The sequence below is a fragment of the Pelodiscus sinensis genome, chromosome 32, assembly GCF_052426305.1.
Source record: "Pelodiscus sinensis isolate ZL-2025 chromosome 32, ASM5242630v1, whole genome shotgun sequence".
Classification (NCBI taxonomy): Eukaryota; Metazoa; Chordata; order Testudines; family Trionychidae; genus Pelodiscus; species Pelodiscus sinensis.
This window is the reverse complement of record NC_143083.1, coordinates 11,766,724-11,781,683: the sequence shown is the minus strand read 5'-3', so window position 1 is coordinate 11,781,683 and position 14,960 is coordinate 11,766,724. Positions and strand designations below refer to the sequence as shown.

The 14,960-nt window shown below is 60.1% G+C and overlaps 2 protein-coding genes across 2 annotated transcripts; both read right to left on the bottom strand.

The window, feature by feature from the left end:
* Window positions 1-1,744: 1,744 nt before the first annotated feature.
* Window positions 1,745-8,349, bottom strand: REX1BD (required for excision 1-B domain containing). The gene is made up of 5 exons (XM_075902892.2): window positions 8,040-8,349; window positions 5,383-5,465; window positions 3,749-3,953; window positions 3,462-3,550; window positions 1,745-2,543 (listed from the first exon to the last, which is right to left on the bottom strand). The coding sequence occupies exons 1-5, from the start codon at window positions 8,040-8,042 to the stop codon at window positions 2,471-2,473; spliced, it is 453 nt and encodes a 150-aa protein (XP_075759007.1). The 5' UTR covers window positions 8,043-8,349; the 3' UTR covers window positions 1,745-2,470.
* A 2,002-nt stretch (window positions 8,350-10,351) lies between these two features.
* Window positions 10,352-14,960, bottom strand: UBA52 (ubiquitin A-52 residue ribosomal protein fusion product 1). Its single transcript, XM_075902893.2, has 5 exons — window positions 14,805-14,960; window positions 14,137-14,258; window positions 12,476-12,562; window positions 11,261-11,363; window positions 10,352-10,564 (listed from the first exon to the last, which is right to left on the bottom strand). Exons 2-5 carry the CDS (start codon window positions 14,237-14,239, stop codon window positions 10,471-10,473), a joined length of 387 nt encoding a protein of 128 aa, XP_075759008.1. The 5' UTR covers window positions 14,240-14,258; window positions 14,805-14,960; the 3' UTR covers window positions 10,352-10,470.

Below are 14,960 nucleotides of genomic sequence, written 5' to 3'. Positions count from 1 at the left end.
AGCGGCGCTGGCTGGGAGGAAGGGGGCGGGAAGCAGAGCTGGGGGTGCAGCGGCGCTGGCTGAGAGGAAGGGGGGTGGGAAGCAGAGCTGGGGGGTGCAGCGGCGCTGGCTGAGAGGAAGGGGGTGGGAAGCAGAGCTGGGGGGTGCAGCGGCGCTGGCTGAGAGGAAAGGGGGTGGGAAGCAGAGCTGGGGGGGAGTGCAGGGGGGCTGGCTGGGAGGAAAGGGGGGCGGGAAGTAGAGCTGGGGGGGAGTGCAGGGGGGCTGGCTGGGAGGAAGGGGGGGCGGGAAGCAGAGCTGGGGGGTGCAGCGGCGCTGGCTGGGAGGAAGGGGGGCGGGAAGCAGAGCTGGGGGTGCAGTGGCACTGGCTGGGAGGAAAGGGGGGCGGGAAGTAGAGCTGGGGGGGTGCAGCGGCGCTGGCTGGGAGGAAGGGGGGGCGGGAAGCAGAGCTGGCGGGGGGGTGCAGCGGCGCTGGCTGGGAGGAAGGGGGGCGGGAAGCAGAGCTGGGGGGGTGCAGCGGCGCTGGCTGGGAGGAAGGGGGGGCGGGAAGCAGAGCTGGGGGGGGTGCAGCGGCGCTGGCTGGGAGGAAAGGGGGGCGGGAAGCAGAGCTGGGGGGTGCAGCGGCGCTGGCTGGGAGGAAAGGGGGGCGGGAAGCAGAGCTGGGGGGTGCAGCGGCGCTGGCTGGGAGGAAGGGGGGGCGGGAAGCAGAGCTGGGGGGTGCAGCGGCGCTGGCTGGGAGGAAAGGGGGGCGGGAAGCAGAGCTGGGGGGGGTGCAGCGGCGCTGGCTGGGAGGAAGGGGGGGCGGGAAGCAGAGCTGGGGGGTGCAGGGGGGCTGACTGAGGAAGATCAGGAGGGGAAGTGGGGGAGAACCGGCCGGCCGGGAAATTGGCTGGTGTGGAGCAGGACTGACCTGGGCCCTTGCTGCCTGTCCCGCGCAGGCTCCCGGCGACGCACGAGCGAAGAGGCGGATTCCCCTCCTCACACTCAACCGACTGAGGGCTCCCGGCGGCAATCGCGGCCCCACTCCCAGCTGTGGCTCCCAGCCGCTCCCGCCCCCCCCCCCCGCCAGGCTTCCATCCGGTGCGCAGCTGGAAAATTCAGAAAATACCGGCCGTTGCACATTGCACGTTGCACGTGTCTGGTATTCTCTGATTTTTTTTACCCGACAGAGCCTGCAAATCCCGGACTGTCCGGTACAACACCGGACACCTGGCAACCCCACGAGCAGCCCTGGGCGTGGTTGTGCCCTCAAGCTTGTGGGGCAGCAGCAGAGGCCAAGTCCCGCCCTCCCTGGGCTGCCCCATACCCGTGGGTGCTTCTGCTCTGCCCAAAGGGCCTGGCTGGATCACATGACTCACCAGTCACATGACCGCCGCCACCCCAGCTGCTCCAGGAAGGGCTGCGACCCACCTCCTCTGCACCAGGGGAAGAGCCGGGGGGGGGCTGAGTTGGTAGATGGCACAGCCCTGGCCCGTCTCGTCCTGGGCTCTTGGCCAGGGAGCTCTGGGCTCTTGGCCGGGGAGCTGGGCCATGGGGCAGCTAGAACTTGCTCCGGCTTTGCAGGTGCACCCAGCAGGGCAGGGTCAGAGCCCCGGGCAAAGGGGGAGCTGGAGGTTCCCAGGTCGGCCAGTGGCTGGAGTGCCCGGGGTATGGTGCAAAGGGGGAACCCTGTCCCCAGGCAGCCCCGGCACCCCCAGCCCGGACTGACAGCAGCATCCAGCGCACAAAGGAGACCGCGACAGCTCTCTCCGCTCCTGCCTGCCTTTTATTGCGCTACCAACTAGCCCTGCTGGGCGGGTGGGAGATAAGGGGGCCACACCGGCCAGGGACTGCCACTGAAGCTGACGGACTCAGGGACGTGCCCGCAATGGCCCCTGCCAGAGGAGAGTTCTTAAAAGAGGTCGCGGCCCGTGATTAAAATGCCCTGCTGTGGAGGGGGAGGGGAGGCAGGTTCCCAAGCACCCAGGGGATTTAGGAGCATGGCACAGCAAGCTAGGCCCTTGGAAGATCCCTCTCCAAACCAGCTGGTTTGGCTCTGTCTGCACTCGCCATGCCCCGGCTCAGCAGGGGGAAGGGGTCATTCAGCGCGGCATGTCGAGGGTGCACACAGACCATGCCCGAGGGGCGTGAGGGCCCCCAGCCCGCACTGAAGTGGCTGCTCTGGGAGAGGGGCTTTGTGGGGGGCTCTCAGCGTGGGAGGGGGGTTCCCCAGTGGGCGCTGCTGGCTGGGCAGCATTTTGCAAGCCCGCCCCCGCTCTGGGACGGCTCCGGGCGCAGAGGAGCCTCTGTGGCCAAGGCCACTGCCCGCCTGGCAGAAAGGGCCTCGGGCGTGGCTCTCGGAGGGGCATCAGGAGACGCGTCTCGTGGGATTTGCCCTGGGAGAGCGAGAGCCCCGGTGCCCGGCCCAGCGCTCCACACGCGGGCCCCCTCCAACGCTTCTGGCCTCCTCCGGCCGTTCCCAGGGGGAGACCCATCACTCGGCTTCTTCCGAATCGTACTTGAGGTCCTGGAGAATTTCGCTGATTGCCTCAATGGTTTTAATTAGCCTAGGGGAGCGGATGGAAACTATAAATAAAGGCCATATGGAGCGTATTAGCTGGGCCGCCTCGCGTTCCCGGCGCTGTTTATGAAACACTCAGCCAGGGAGAGGCCGAGCACCAAAGCCATGCGGCCGCGCTAAACAATCCGGAGGGGGACAAACCAGAGAGCTTTTGAAGGCACCATCTGGGTCTCCTTCGGCCCTGGTTAAGGGGAGGGGGCCGAGGGGCTGGGGAAGGCACTTTCATCCCCTTCTCCCCCCCACGTCCGCCCGCCGGCCCCCGCCTTGAAGAGCGGCAATGATAAAGGAGCTGCCAGGCCGTGGTGCGGCACATGCCAAGTCCAGCCTGCTCCACCGCCCCCTTGCCGGGTCCCGGCCGGGAGATCGAACTCCCTCCACCGACAGGTCACGTCTACCCCCCACCCTGCTGCCAGGTGAGGCCGGCAGACAAACAGCCAGCTCCTCTCCCCACTGCTCCCTCTCCACAGGCTCCCGGGCACTGAGTTAGGCCGTGTCCTGCCTCGGCCACTGGGGACGAGCAGCGCCCAACCCTGCCCCAAGCCCAGGAGCTGGGTGACCAGTGAGTGCCCCTGGGGGCAACCCCGACCAGTGGTCCCTGCAAACTGAGCGTTTCGGCGGCCCATCCAGGAGAGATTCAGGTGCCACCCCACTGACTGGCAGAGCACCTGTGTTTCTATGGGTGGTGCACATCTGTGCTTGCCTCAGTGCACTGAACAAAATTTATTCTGCACATGGATGGGAAAAATTAGAGGGAACATTGGCCTTGACCCCACCGATATGCCACATGCCCACCGGGCTTCATGGGGGAGGGGAGGTCCGCTGGCCCCTCTGCAGGGTGGGGGATGCCCCCTCTCTCCAAGGGGCTCAGAGGCGTGAGCGGTGCCCAGCTCCCCACGGCACCTACTTGTGTTTGAGCTCTTGCACCTCCTGCTGGTGGGCCGGCTCACCGGGCTGGTCCTGCACGTTCTGCTTGGCGAGCTGCAGCTGGGCCGTCTGCAAGGGGGAGGGCAGGTGGGGTCAAGACTCCCAGGGAGGACAGGCCGGCCCCACTGGCAGAGGGAGTGCACGCTCCTGCCCTGCCGGGGCTGTGTGTGAGATGAGTTCGACAGGTCTCAGCCCGGCTCCCAGGTCCAAGCCCACCCCGCAGCGGGCCCCCCCGCGGGGCAAAGGGAACAAGACAGGGCCTCTCACCAGCTCCAGCCTCTCCTTCTCCTTCTGCTGCACCCTGGCCAGATGCTGGGCCAGCTCCGGCCGGCCGTGCTCTGCCTGGAGCTGCTCCTTGATCTGCAGGATCTCCTGAGAGATGCCACGGAAGGCCACCGTGATCTCGTGGACCAGCTGCCGGTAGCGGGGGAAGTCGTAGTGCGGCCCGCTGCTCAGATACGCCCGGTGGCCCCTGCGAGCCGGAACACCAGTGAGCGGGCCCCTTGCGCGAGGGATCCGCCGGGGGGGGGGGTGCCCAGCAAACCCCTCCTCCGCCATGGACTTGGGGGGGCCACTGGGCTGCAGCCCTACCATGGAGCCAGGACAGAGACAGCCCCTCCCCCTAGGCAGCACCTGGCCTAAGGGGGGGCTGCCTGTGGGCCCTACAATAACAACTTCCAGGCGCAGCAAATTGCAGGCAGGGACTCCCAGCCCTGACGCCTTCGGCGAGGCACACGGCCCCCTGCCTAGCCTCTGCCTGACCCCTGCAGTCAGTGTGCAGGTATTTCCCAGTCCGCCGTGCGATTGAATTAGCCGCCAGAGCCTCCGCCGGCTGCCCGGGCGCAGGAAGGACTCATTAGCCAGGATTATTGCCAGGCCTCGCAGCTTAACCTCCGCCGGCTGGGCGGGGGGCTGCACGGGGTGTCTGGAGCTGGAGGAGTAAATCACCGTCCGGCTGGCGGGGAAATGGGCTACAGGTGTCTGGTGCGTTGGGCTGGGCAGCAGCTGCCCGCAGGGCCCGGCCCAGGCTACGGGCAGCTTCCGGGGATCCCTCCTTCCTGGGAGGCCCCCACTCAGCTGGCCTAGATCACAGGTGGGAGGGGAAGCAGCAGCCGCCTTCCCCAAGGGGCTGGGGAGGGGTGCAAGCACATGCCAGGTGCTCCCAGCTCTGACGTGGAAGCCAGGGACAGGTCATTTCCCCCTTGCCAGCCTCCAGCGCCCTGCCTGCCCAACAGCCCGCCAGGGGAGTCTGGGGCTGGACAGTGCTGATTAGTCCTTTCGCTAACGAGCGTTGGACAGGAAGCCCTGCCCCGGGACTGGCCTTGTGTGGGAAAGAGGCACAAAGAGCCACGAGAAGGCGGGATCGTCACCGGGCACAATCCCGTCCAGGGGCCTGGGGACGAACGAACCCCCTCCTAGACCACGGAGCCACAGCACGGGGGACGGAAAGGGAGGCCACCCCCCCGATAACTGGGACAGATGCCCCCCCACTGTGTGGTTAGTTTCCTTAGAGCACAGGGGGACAGTGAAGTCATTACCGTCCCCATCTTACCGAGGGGGAAACTGAGGCAGACGGGGCAGTGACTTTGCCCTACTCTCTAGGCCGGCTGTCTCATCCTGTTCACCAACCCCTGGGGACAGTGACCCCGGGGGCCAGGCTGTGGGAAGAAATCTGCCGTGGGCAGGAGAAGCTCAGCCAGGGGCGCCCCCAGGCAGCGGTGCCAGGATAGGGCTTCAGGGGGAGCGAGGGGAGCAGCCAGGGCAGGCCGGTGACCGGTCCCCATCTGGCCTCCTTGTGCTGGAAGGAGAAGTCCCGGCAGGGCGATGGGGCAGAGGGCAGGACGGGCCCCAGGCTGGAGCCCAGAGCTGCCAAGGGATTCTCTGGCCTCGGGGTCACTTACTCGTCAAAGAGCCGATAGGCCTCCACCCGCTCCCCCTGCAGGGCGTAGAAGCGCCGCAGCAGCGCTTTCACGGCGGCGTCCGTCTGCCGGCAGGAGAGACAAAGGGGCAGCGTGAGACTGGGGCGTCCGGCAGCCCCAGACCAGGCCCCGGGGCATCCCGCAGACCCAGCCTGGCCACCGGAGGGCGCTGCGCCCCCGCCAGAGCTCCCCATCCAGAACCTGCGGCCCTAAGCCCAGCCGCCCCCCACTGCCGGGCTGGGGCCAGACTCCGCCCCAGCCCCACTCCTGCTCCCCAGTGCCAGTGCGCCCTGCGCAAGATCAGAGCCCTGCCCGCCAGTCCGGTGTCCTAGTCCATGTGTCCCACCAGCCAGTCCCCGTGAATGAGCCCAGATCCGAGAGGGCGGCAAGGTCTCCAGCGGCCTCCTAGCGCGGGGAGCAGCTGGCCCCCCCAGGACTAGGAGTGAGGAATGTTTCGGTCGCCCATTCCCTGGCCCCCTCGGCTCCTGGACTGCAGGGGGGGCCCAGCGTTCTGGGTTCTCACGCGCTGGGCCGGGGGCTACAGCTGCTCCGCGGGGCGCGAGGGAGGCCGCGGTGGGGAGTCCAGGACTCAGGCTCAGCTGCTCTGGGGCCCGTGCAGCTGCGGGATCCAGTTTCTCTCGCTCTCCAGAGCAGGGTTCCATGGGCTCCCAAAAGCCTCTTTCCACGGGCTGCTCTGAGCAGGGGCCCGAGTGCGTGCGTGGATCCCGCCCCCCCGCAGAGCTCTCCCCGTGCTGGGGTCTAGTGCGCGGCCAGGCCTCCCCCAACAGCTGCGTTTCCTAACTTGGCAGCTCCAGAGTCTCCTTCCTGTTGGCAGAGCCTCTGGCCAGCCTCTCCGGTTCCACGCCTCATCGCCTTGGAGCGACGCTGGCCCCCGCACCAGGCCAGGAGGTTCCACGCCAGCGTGGTCCAGGACTCCCGCAAGCGCCGCCCAGCCACCTGTGCGCACCCGGGGCTGGGCAGCCCCTCGCCAGGCGGGGGAGGCTTCACTCCGTCCCACCCAGCCCCTCCCCGCCGTCGTGCCCAGCGCCGCGGCCTTCCCAGCGGGTTACACGTTTGACGAGCCGCCAGAGCACAACTCCAGCCCTTCCCAAGCCAGCGCTGAGCGAAGTGCCTTCCGCTCCCTCCCGCCTCTGCTGCCAAAGGGGGCGAGGGCTAGGGGGAGGCAGAGACCGAGCAGGAGGAGCGCTGGCTTAGCCACACGCAACCTGGCGGGTGTTTTTAGCTTGCCGCATCCCCGCCCATTACAGTAAATCCCAGCCTCGTGATCCTCCACTACTGCTGCCCACAGGCAGCTCCCACCACACCCAGCCTGCTTCAGCCCCAGCTCTACAGGGCATAGGAGGGGGCACGCCTGTGGCCGCAGAGTGTCACGTCTGGGATCACCAGGCTGGAGCAGTACCGAGGCCTACGGAGGTCAGAGTCCGCTCACCCCAGGCAGGTTCAGGGGAAGGGGCAGCAGGCAGACACAGAAGGACCTGATCCTTCCTGACCCCAGTGGTCAGAGGTTGGTTGCACCCTGAAGCATGCGGATTTGCTTGCTAAGTTGCTATTCCAGCACTAGCAAGTCACGTTCTCTGCTCACAGGGAGGTGAGCACAGCCCCGATTATCCACCCGGGCCCAATCCCGTTTCGCACTCCCGCTAAGATCTTGTGGCAGGGAGTCCCACCGGTGAGGAAAGTATTTCCTGCTTTGTGCCTCGCTTCAATTTTATTTCGACGGGGGCTGCTGGGGGGAGGGAGGGAGGGAGAACTGAACTTCCACCCAGGACTTTGCAGTGGTGAGTCACCATCACAAGGCACCCATGCGCGTCCCCAAGATGCCAGCTCCGCTCGGACTCTGCCGAGGGCACGACAGACGAGGGGAAGACGGGTCGGCTCGCTCATTTCTTAAGAATCCCCATTTTTAAAAAAAATTGACACGCATTGACCGGCTCGCCTGGGCTGTTTGTGGCCCCCACTGGGCCCACTCGTGGGAAAGGCTGGCAGCAGAATTCAGAGCGGCCAGGAGGGCTGGGCGAGCCCCCCAGCCTGGTCACTCCACACGAGGGGCATTTCTAGCCACACGTCCCCATCGCGGGGCTGGCGTTCCTGCGCCTGCTGCGGGGGGCACAGAGCGCGGGGTGGTCCGGGGAGCCCCCAGGGGGTGGGAAGGGAGAGCAACCCCTCAGTCCCCCCCCCCAGGAGCTGGTGCAGATAGGTGGTTTCTTTCCCCCATGGCTCCCCATAGTCACTTTCACCCTCCCCCCCCCCAGCGGGTGTTGGTCACAGCTGGGCTGCCCCAGATTTCCGGGGTCTATCCGCCCCCACCCCCCGGTGCCCGAGGCGCACGATCCCGGCGCCCGAACCGCACGATCCCCGGCGCCCGAGCCGCACGATCCCCGGCGTGCGCTGCCCCCCAGCCAGAACAGCCCCGCAGCTTGGACCCGCGCGTGGGCGCCCCCTACAGCTCGGGGCTGCCACGTGTCTGCCCCGCGCCGCAGCCCTGGGCTCCGGCTGAGCCTCGGGGCGCAGAGGGGACCAGCCTCCGCGGCCCGGCCCGGCTCGTGCATGGCCGCGCTGCCCGGGCCAGGCCCGGCCCCCAGCCCCGCCACGTGCTCTGCTCGCCCGGCCCCGCTCACCATCGCGGGGGCTCGGCCCGTGCGCCCCCGCCTGCGCCCCGCGCGCTCCAGGCTCCCCGGCTCGGCGGGTGGGCTCGGCCGCCTCCGAGGCGGCGGGGAAGAGGCTGCCGCGTCCTGCCGCCTGCAGGCCTGGCAGGCTCATGACCAGCCGAAGGAGAGGTAGAAGGGGGGGGGGTTGTTTGCTCCGCTCCCACACCCGCCCTGGCTTTTAGGCCTAGGGGGAGCGTTTAGATCCAGTCGGGGGGTTCAGAAAACCAAAGAACCGCAGAGCAAGATCCGTGCTTGTATCCCTGGAGCAGCCGGGCCCCAGGCTAGACCCTGCTGGGCTCAGTAGGGCAGGAACAGCCCAAGGCAGTCCCCGTGCCCTTGAGTTTACATTTGCAATTGATCAGGCTTCCCTAGAGACCGGGGAGAGGGAGGGGCAAATCAGCCCCAGGTTGCAGCTGGGAACTTAACCCAGGGCCAGGTGAAGGCCAGTGGCAGCACCAGGACTAGGTTTCCCCCTCTTGCGCTGCAGCCTGCACCGGAGCTGCCTGCAGCCTTGAGGGAAACTTGGCTTAGGAGCTGCTTTCGGAAGCTAGTAGAAAATAGGAACGTACAACCCCCGGTTAAAAGGTTAACCAGTGAACTGCATGTTTGATCAGATAACCAGCCCACCCCATTGCACCAGAGGCAAGGAGGCCAGTGGAGCAGCCTCCAAGCTGTTGTGTAGTGGGCTCACACTGTATATGGGGGGCAGGGAGAGAGGGAGAAGGGCTGCTCCAGCCCAGCTGGCCATGGGTTAATCAGTTACCCTGCTAAGCATTGCATTAGTAGCATGCTTACCAGATAACTAGTTACCCTTTACATCCATAGTAGAAAGGACCAGAGCAGAGCTAATATTTCCTCCCTTAGAATTAGATTTCTGTGACACCTCGGTTCTCTTTTGGGCTCTGGAACTAGTCCAGAAAGTTTTTCCACAAAAGCAGCTGCTTTTGCAGAAAAACTTGCCAGCTGTCTACACTGGCCGCTTGAATTTCTGCAAGAACACTGATGATCCCATGTAAGAAATCAGTGCTTCTTGCAGAAATACTATGCTGCTCCCATTCGGGCAAAAGTCCTTTTGCGCAAAAGGGCCAGTGTAGACAGCTCAGATTTATTTTGTGCAAAAAAGCCCCCATCGCAAAAATGGTGATCGGGGCTTTTTTGCACAAAAGCGCATCTAGACTGGCACGGACGCTTTTTCGCAAAAGGTGCTTTTGCAGAAAAGCGTCCGTGCCATCTCAATGCTCTTTTCCACAAATGCTTTTAACAGAAAACTTTTCCGTTAAAAACATTTGCGGAAAATCATGCCAGTCTAGACGTAGCCACGCAGTTGAGCTAGGAACCAGAATGCTGTTTTCAGCTGGGCTGTCCTCTCCCACTAGGTGGGTTAAAATCCTGACTTAGGGGAAAGATGGCCAGGAAGTGGGTGACTCACGTTCTTTTCTGCCAGATCCTAGGCCAGGAGTGAGGTGCATTGGCAGAGCTAAACACAGAACCTTCCCTCAGCATTTCATCCTAGACTAGATTGCCACACAGATGATCAAACCTCCATTCCCTGTGAGGACAGCTCATTGACTCGTGCTTTAACCTGAAACACCAGCCCTCAGACAGGCAGTGGTGCGCCTAAGGAGGAGCTTGTGGGGAACTGGTGCTCTCTAGCATGCAAGGATGGCACCATCGCTGACCTCATTCTGCTGTGTAGCTTATGCTTCTACAGTTAGCCTTGATAACTCACTCAGGCCCCCCTCTTACCCAACTGGGGTTACTGTGGTAGCATCAAAGGCAGTTAACGTCCCAACGCTGCTCATATAGCATCGTAGTGGCAGCTTCAGCCTCATTGCTACTGGGCATTTATTCCAACAGCATGGGACTGAGATCTCCATGTGCTCCCTGGTTCACTCCCCTCCAGCCACCAGAATATAATCTAGAGCAACCCGGATGACCACTTTAAGATGGAGTAACCAAGACAGAGGCTGTTCACTTTTTATTTACATGGACTTGAATTCTATTCTTACGTACAGAAATGTTTGCTAGGCAGGCACCACGTTGTGAATTCCTTAATTCATCTGCCATGTGTGTTCAGAGCAGCAGTATTTCTTTGGTACTGAAGGAAGCCAAGAAGGGATCAGGCAAGCTTAAGGATGGCAGAGCCATGCGTGAATCAATCCCAGCTTTGAAACAGAGAATGTTTTATGGAACACAGGCATGATTTTTTGCCCATTGTTTTAAACAGCATTCGAGTATGTGAAAGCAACTGTAGGTGAAAGGACAGAGAACACACACCCGACTGAGCACTGGAAGCAGCTTTATTCAACACACTCCTGCCTCAGGCAGGAGCCAGCTACATTGTAGCAGACTACCAGACTGGACTTCAACAGCCACACAGGCAGGAGACAGGCAGCTCCCTCTACTTGACCTTCTTCTTGGGACGCAGATTGTTGGTGTGGCCACACTTCTTCTTACGGCAGTTGACAGCACGAGGGTGCAGGCGGGCGTAGCACCTGAAAGAGGTAGAGAAACAGCTGTCAACTCATCTGGTGGCTGGGAACTCCCAGGAAGCTCTGCCTCACATGGCAAGGCACCACCCAACCTCCCTATCACTGCTACTAGCATATGTACTAGAGGTAACCAGATGCATATTCTTCCCCATGCGTAAGAGAATGAGGATATTTTGAGTCATATAGGAAGGACCAATGTACATTTATTCAGGGATTTTTATGACTAGCTGCCAGTTCAGTAGAGAATGCAACACCCACCAATCCTTGATAGGAATAATGGCATCTCCTTTGTCTCATGCAGAGTGGGCAAAGGGACCCATCACAGGTCCCTGGCAACTCCAGGGACTCTGAAGAAGATCTATCCAGAACAGGAACCTCTCTAGGAGGTTGAGAGATTGATACAGCATTAGCTGCAAGTAAAAGGTGTTTGAGCTGCAAGGATGCTGCTGCAGTTGCTCCTCCCTCAGGCTCTTTAGGGCAAGGCAGAGCAATCTATGCTATGACAGACTATTACCACTTCTCTCCAAGCACACCCATCACCAGGGCTAGGGCGAGTAGATTACATAATTTGTCGAGCCCTGCCCATCACCTAAGGATTCCCCCTAGCTATCAGCACAAGAGTAGGTGAGGATGCTGCTTGGAGAGGACAGGAGCGACAGAGGCTCCAGCACGGCGTCTATAGCATAAGACAACACGTACTTGCGGCAGATCATCTTGTCGCAGTTGTACTTCTGTGCGAGCTGGCGTAGGGAAGGCTCGATGATACCTCCACGCAAGCGTAGCACCAAGTGCAGAGTGGATTCTGGAAGGAGGAACATACCAAGTTAGCAGCATTTCAGAACAAGCACTGAGGCAGGACCACTCACTGTTTGGAGGGACAGGGCAACAGGACTCGTCTCAGGTGCTACTGCCTTAGAAAAAAGTGACTCTTCAGTCCTGGTGGTTTCCGTTTACACCCCAAATTAACTCACTGCACAGCCAGATTGCCACAGCTCTCCCAACTCCCCGCCCCATCCCTGATTTCCCAAGGCAAATCAGACAAACACGCCAGTTCTTTAGACACCTGGGCCTCTCATTCATCTTGTGATGCTGTATAGATTTCCCAGACTAAACCCCACAAACCACGGTCATCTGTAGATAGTGGGGGAGAACACAGCCAATTTTTTTCAAAGCTATCACTGGATAATTTGGACACCCCCCCCCCCCCCCCCGCGCCCCCCATTCCTAGTCTGAATTTGTCTAGCCTCAGCTTCCAGTCTTGGATCCTGGTATGCTTTTGTCTAAAGCCCATTGCTACCAAATTCTGTCCATGTGCAGATACTTCTACCCAGAGACAATCTAATCTTTGTGGAGTTAAATAGCTTGCTTAAGTCTAAGGCAGGTTTTCCAAGACAGTGGCTTGTTTCTGTAGTTCTTTTCTGTATCATTTGCAGTCTGAGTTCACACCACAGCTGGACACAGTACCCTAATAAGCGTATTTGTAATGAGAATGCGAGCGGTGAATTGGTAAGCATCACCTTTACCATGTGATGCTTACCAGTCACTGTCAACCAGAAGCCCAGAAGAGTCCCCATAACCACCCCCATTTAAGTGTTTAACCAGTTAAATGCAACATGTTAACCACAGGACTATTAACACCTAACAACGATCACACCACTCCTCACTACTTTGAGGTTATTATCCCCTGCTCACACAGGGAATCCATTTGCTCTTAGCTCCCTCATTGTACCACAAACTCATGTCCTACACGTTATCTATCATGACCATGAAGTCCAATTCAATAATCCCCAGTGCTCACAGACACCAAGTTCTGCAGGCAGAAAGAGCTTGAGTTTCCTCTAGTGGTTCTTCAACAGTTTGGCAACCATGCATTAGCCTTTTTTTAACAACAGCAGTAACACTGTCAGACAATACCTTTCTGGATGTTGTAGTCTGAGAGGGTACGCCCATCCTCCAGCTGCTTTCCAGCAAAGATCAGACGTTGTTGGTCAGGAGGGATACCTACAAGACATCCATAAGCAGAACACTGAACTGCCTTTAACTTTACATTGAGATTATCTGAAGAGCAAATCATGACCTACTGTGTTACTGGGAGACAGCAGACCTGATGGAAGTGACCTACGGTCAAAACCTCATTATCCTGTGATACCAGCACTATCGGGTTAGTACCAACCCCAGAAAACAGCCATGGCTCCAGACTTTCTGGGCCGAACCATAGTGGCAGCAACCAAAGGACGAGATTGTCTCCTATCTCCCATCTCTTTGAACCTAGGTACAGCAGTTACTGATTTCCTTATGGTGAAAGCCTACAGAACCAACTGCCTAAAATGATTTGATCCTTTTGACATATTGGGTTGGGAAGCAGCACTGAAAATTCACTGGAGGGCGGGGTGGGGGTGAGGGGGTGTTTATTGTACTGGAAGGGCCTTCTATGAGATCAAATAGAATCATGCTGACTACAACTGGTTATTACAGAGACACCTGGGGAATGTTAAGCATCCAGGAGAAGTGTGATACAAATACTGGATTTCAGTTTCCCTTTCCAAACTCCATCTACTCTTTCAGCTGAGGGTAGGTTTTTTTTCTTTACTTCCTGACCAAGAACTGTGCAGCTAAAGCTGTTTTTTTTGGGGAAGGGGGGGAGGGGGGGTTGTAAAACTTTTTCTCCCCCAAAAATGCAGGTGCAGGTCATTTGAATTAACAAAATTGGGTCATCTTGGCAAACTGCAGGTTGAAAAAAATTCAAGTGCTGAAATGCCACTTCCCAAATGAAAAGATAAAACATTTGGGTTTTTTTCGGAATTTCCTCAACATTAAAAAAATGTTTTGGTTGACACAAGCAGACTTTTTCCTCAACATTTTGGCTCACCAAGAGTTTCAAAACATGTTTTGGGTCAAAAACAATTTTGAATTTGCATTCGATCTAAATACACAAGATGGTGAGGCAATATCTTTTATTGGACCAAGAGAAATTGCCTCACCCACCTTAATTTCCTATTGTCCTGGGACAGACACGGTACAGACTACATTCCAAACCACGTAAGGCAGTTATGGACACAGAGAAGGTATTTCAGGGACCATTGTTTTAGCTGAAAAAATGTCATAGCCACAATTTTGTCACAGACACTGAAACTTACAACACTCAACACAACATTTTCACAATGCCACTCATAGAAATGAGATCCAGTTGCTCCCTCAATTGTGACTTGATGCATGCATAGGTGCATAAGGGCACAAAGACAAAATGATCACAACAGGAGTCCCTACACTGCCAGCCTCTGAGCAGAAGCCAGCTCCCACATGTTAAGAGAAACAGGAGATAGTCAGACCCCATTGGAGGATAAAGCTGCCTAGAAGAGTTTAAACTTGGAAAACAAGAAATAGTCTAGTAGCACCTTAAAGACTAACAAAACATGTAGAGGGTCTCATGAGCTTTTGTGGGCAAAACCCACTTCTTCCGATGACAGGAGAAGACGACGTTTAAAAGCCTCCCAACACCAGGCTACTTGAACCGACAGCCCCCAACTTTAACAACTGAGGGTTAAACTGGCACTAGCTTCCTTCACCCCCCTCACCTTCCTTGTCCTGAATCTTGGCCTTGACGTTCTCGATGGTGTCGCTGGGCTCCACCTCGAGGGTGATGGTTTTGCCCGTCAGGGTTTTCACGAAGATCTGCATCTTGGCAAGTGAGCGTCCCCTGCAAGAGCCACCAGCCGATCAGCCGCAGCCCCGCATGGCGCGCCAGGCAACCGCCCCATTCCCACGCCGGGCTAGGCAGCCACGGGTGCTGGAAACGGGTCTCAAGGAAGCCCCAGGAGTCCAGGGACCCCCCCCGGGCAACCTCCCCCCTATGGTCCAAGGCAAATAGCCCCCCCCCCGCCCGTTACCCGGCCCCTCCCCCCGTTACCCAGAGCACCCCCCCCGGCCCGGCCCCCCCCCGTTACCCAGCACCCCCCCCGGCCCGGCCCCCCCCCGTTACCCAGCACCCCCCGTTACCCAGCACCCCCCCCCGCCCGGCCCATCCGCCCGTTATCCGGCCCCCCCGTTACCCCACCCCCCCCCCCCGGCCCGGCCCCCCACCCCCCCCCCCGGCCCGGCCCCCCCCCGTTACCCAGCACCCCCCCCCCCCCGGCCCCCCGGCCCCCCCCCCCCCCGTTACCCAGCACCCCCCCCCCCGGCCCCCCGGCACCCCCCCCCCCGCCCCCGGCCCCCTCCACCCATCTGCCCAGGCCCCGCCGCTCACCCCGCCGCCCGGCCACCTCGCGAGAAAGAAAGAGCCTCCCCCGGAAACGGAACCAGCCCAGCCCAGCCCGCGCGGCACGTTACGTTACGTCCAACGCGACGCGCGCGCCGCAGTATAATAGGCCTCCCGCCCACCTCGTGCCGTGCGTCACAACCA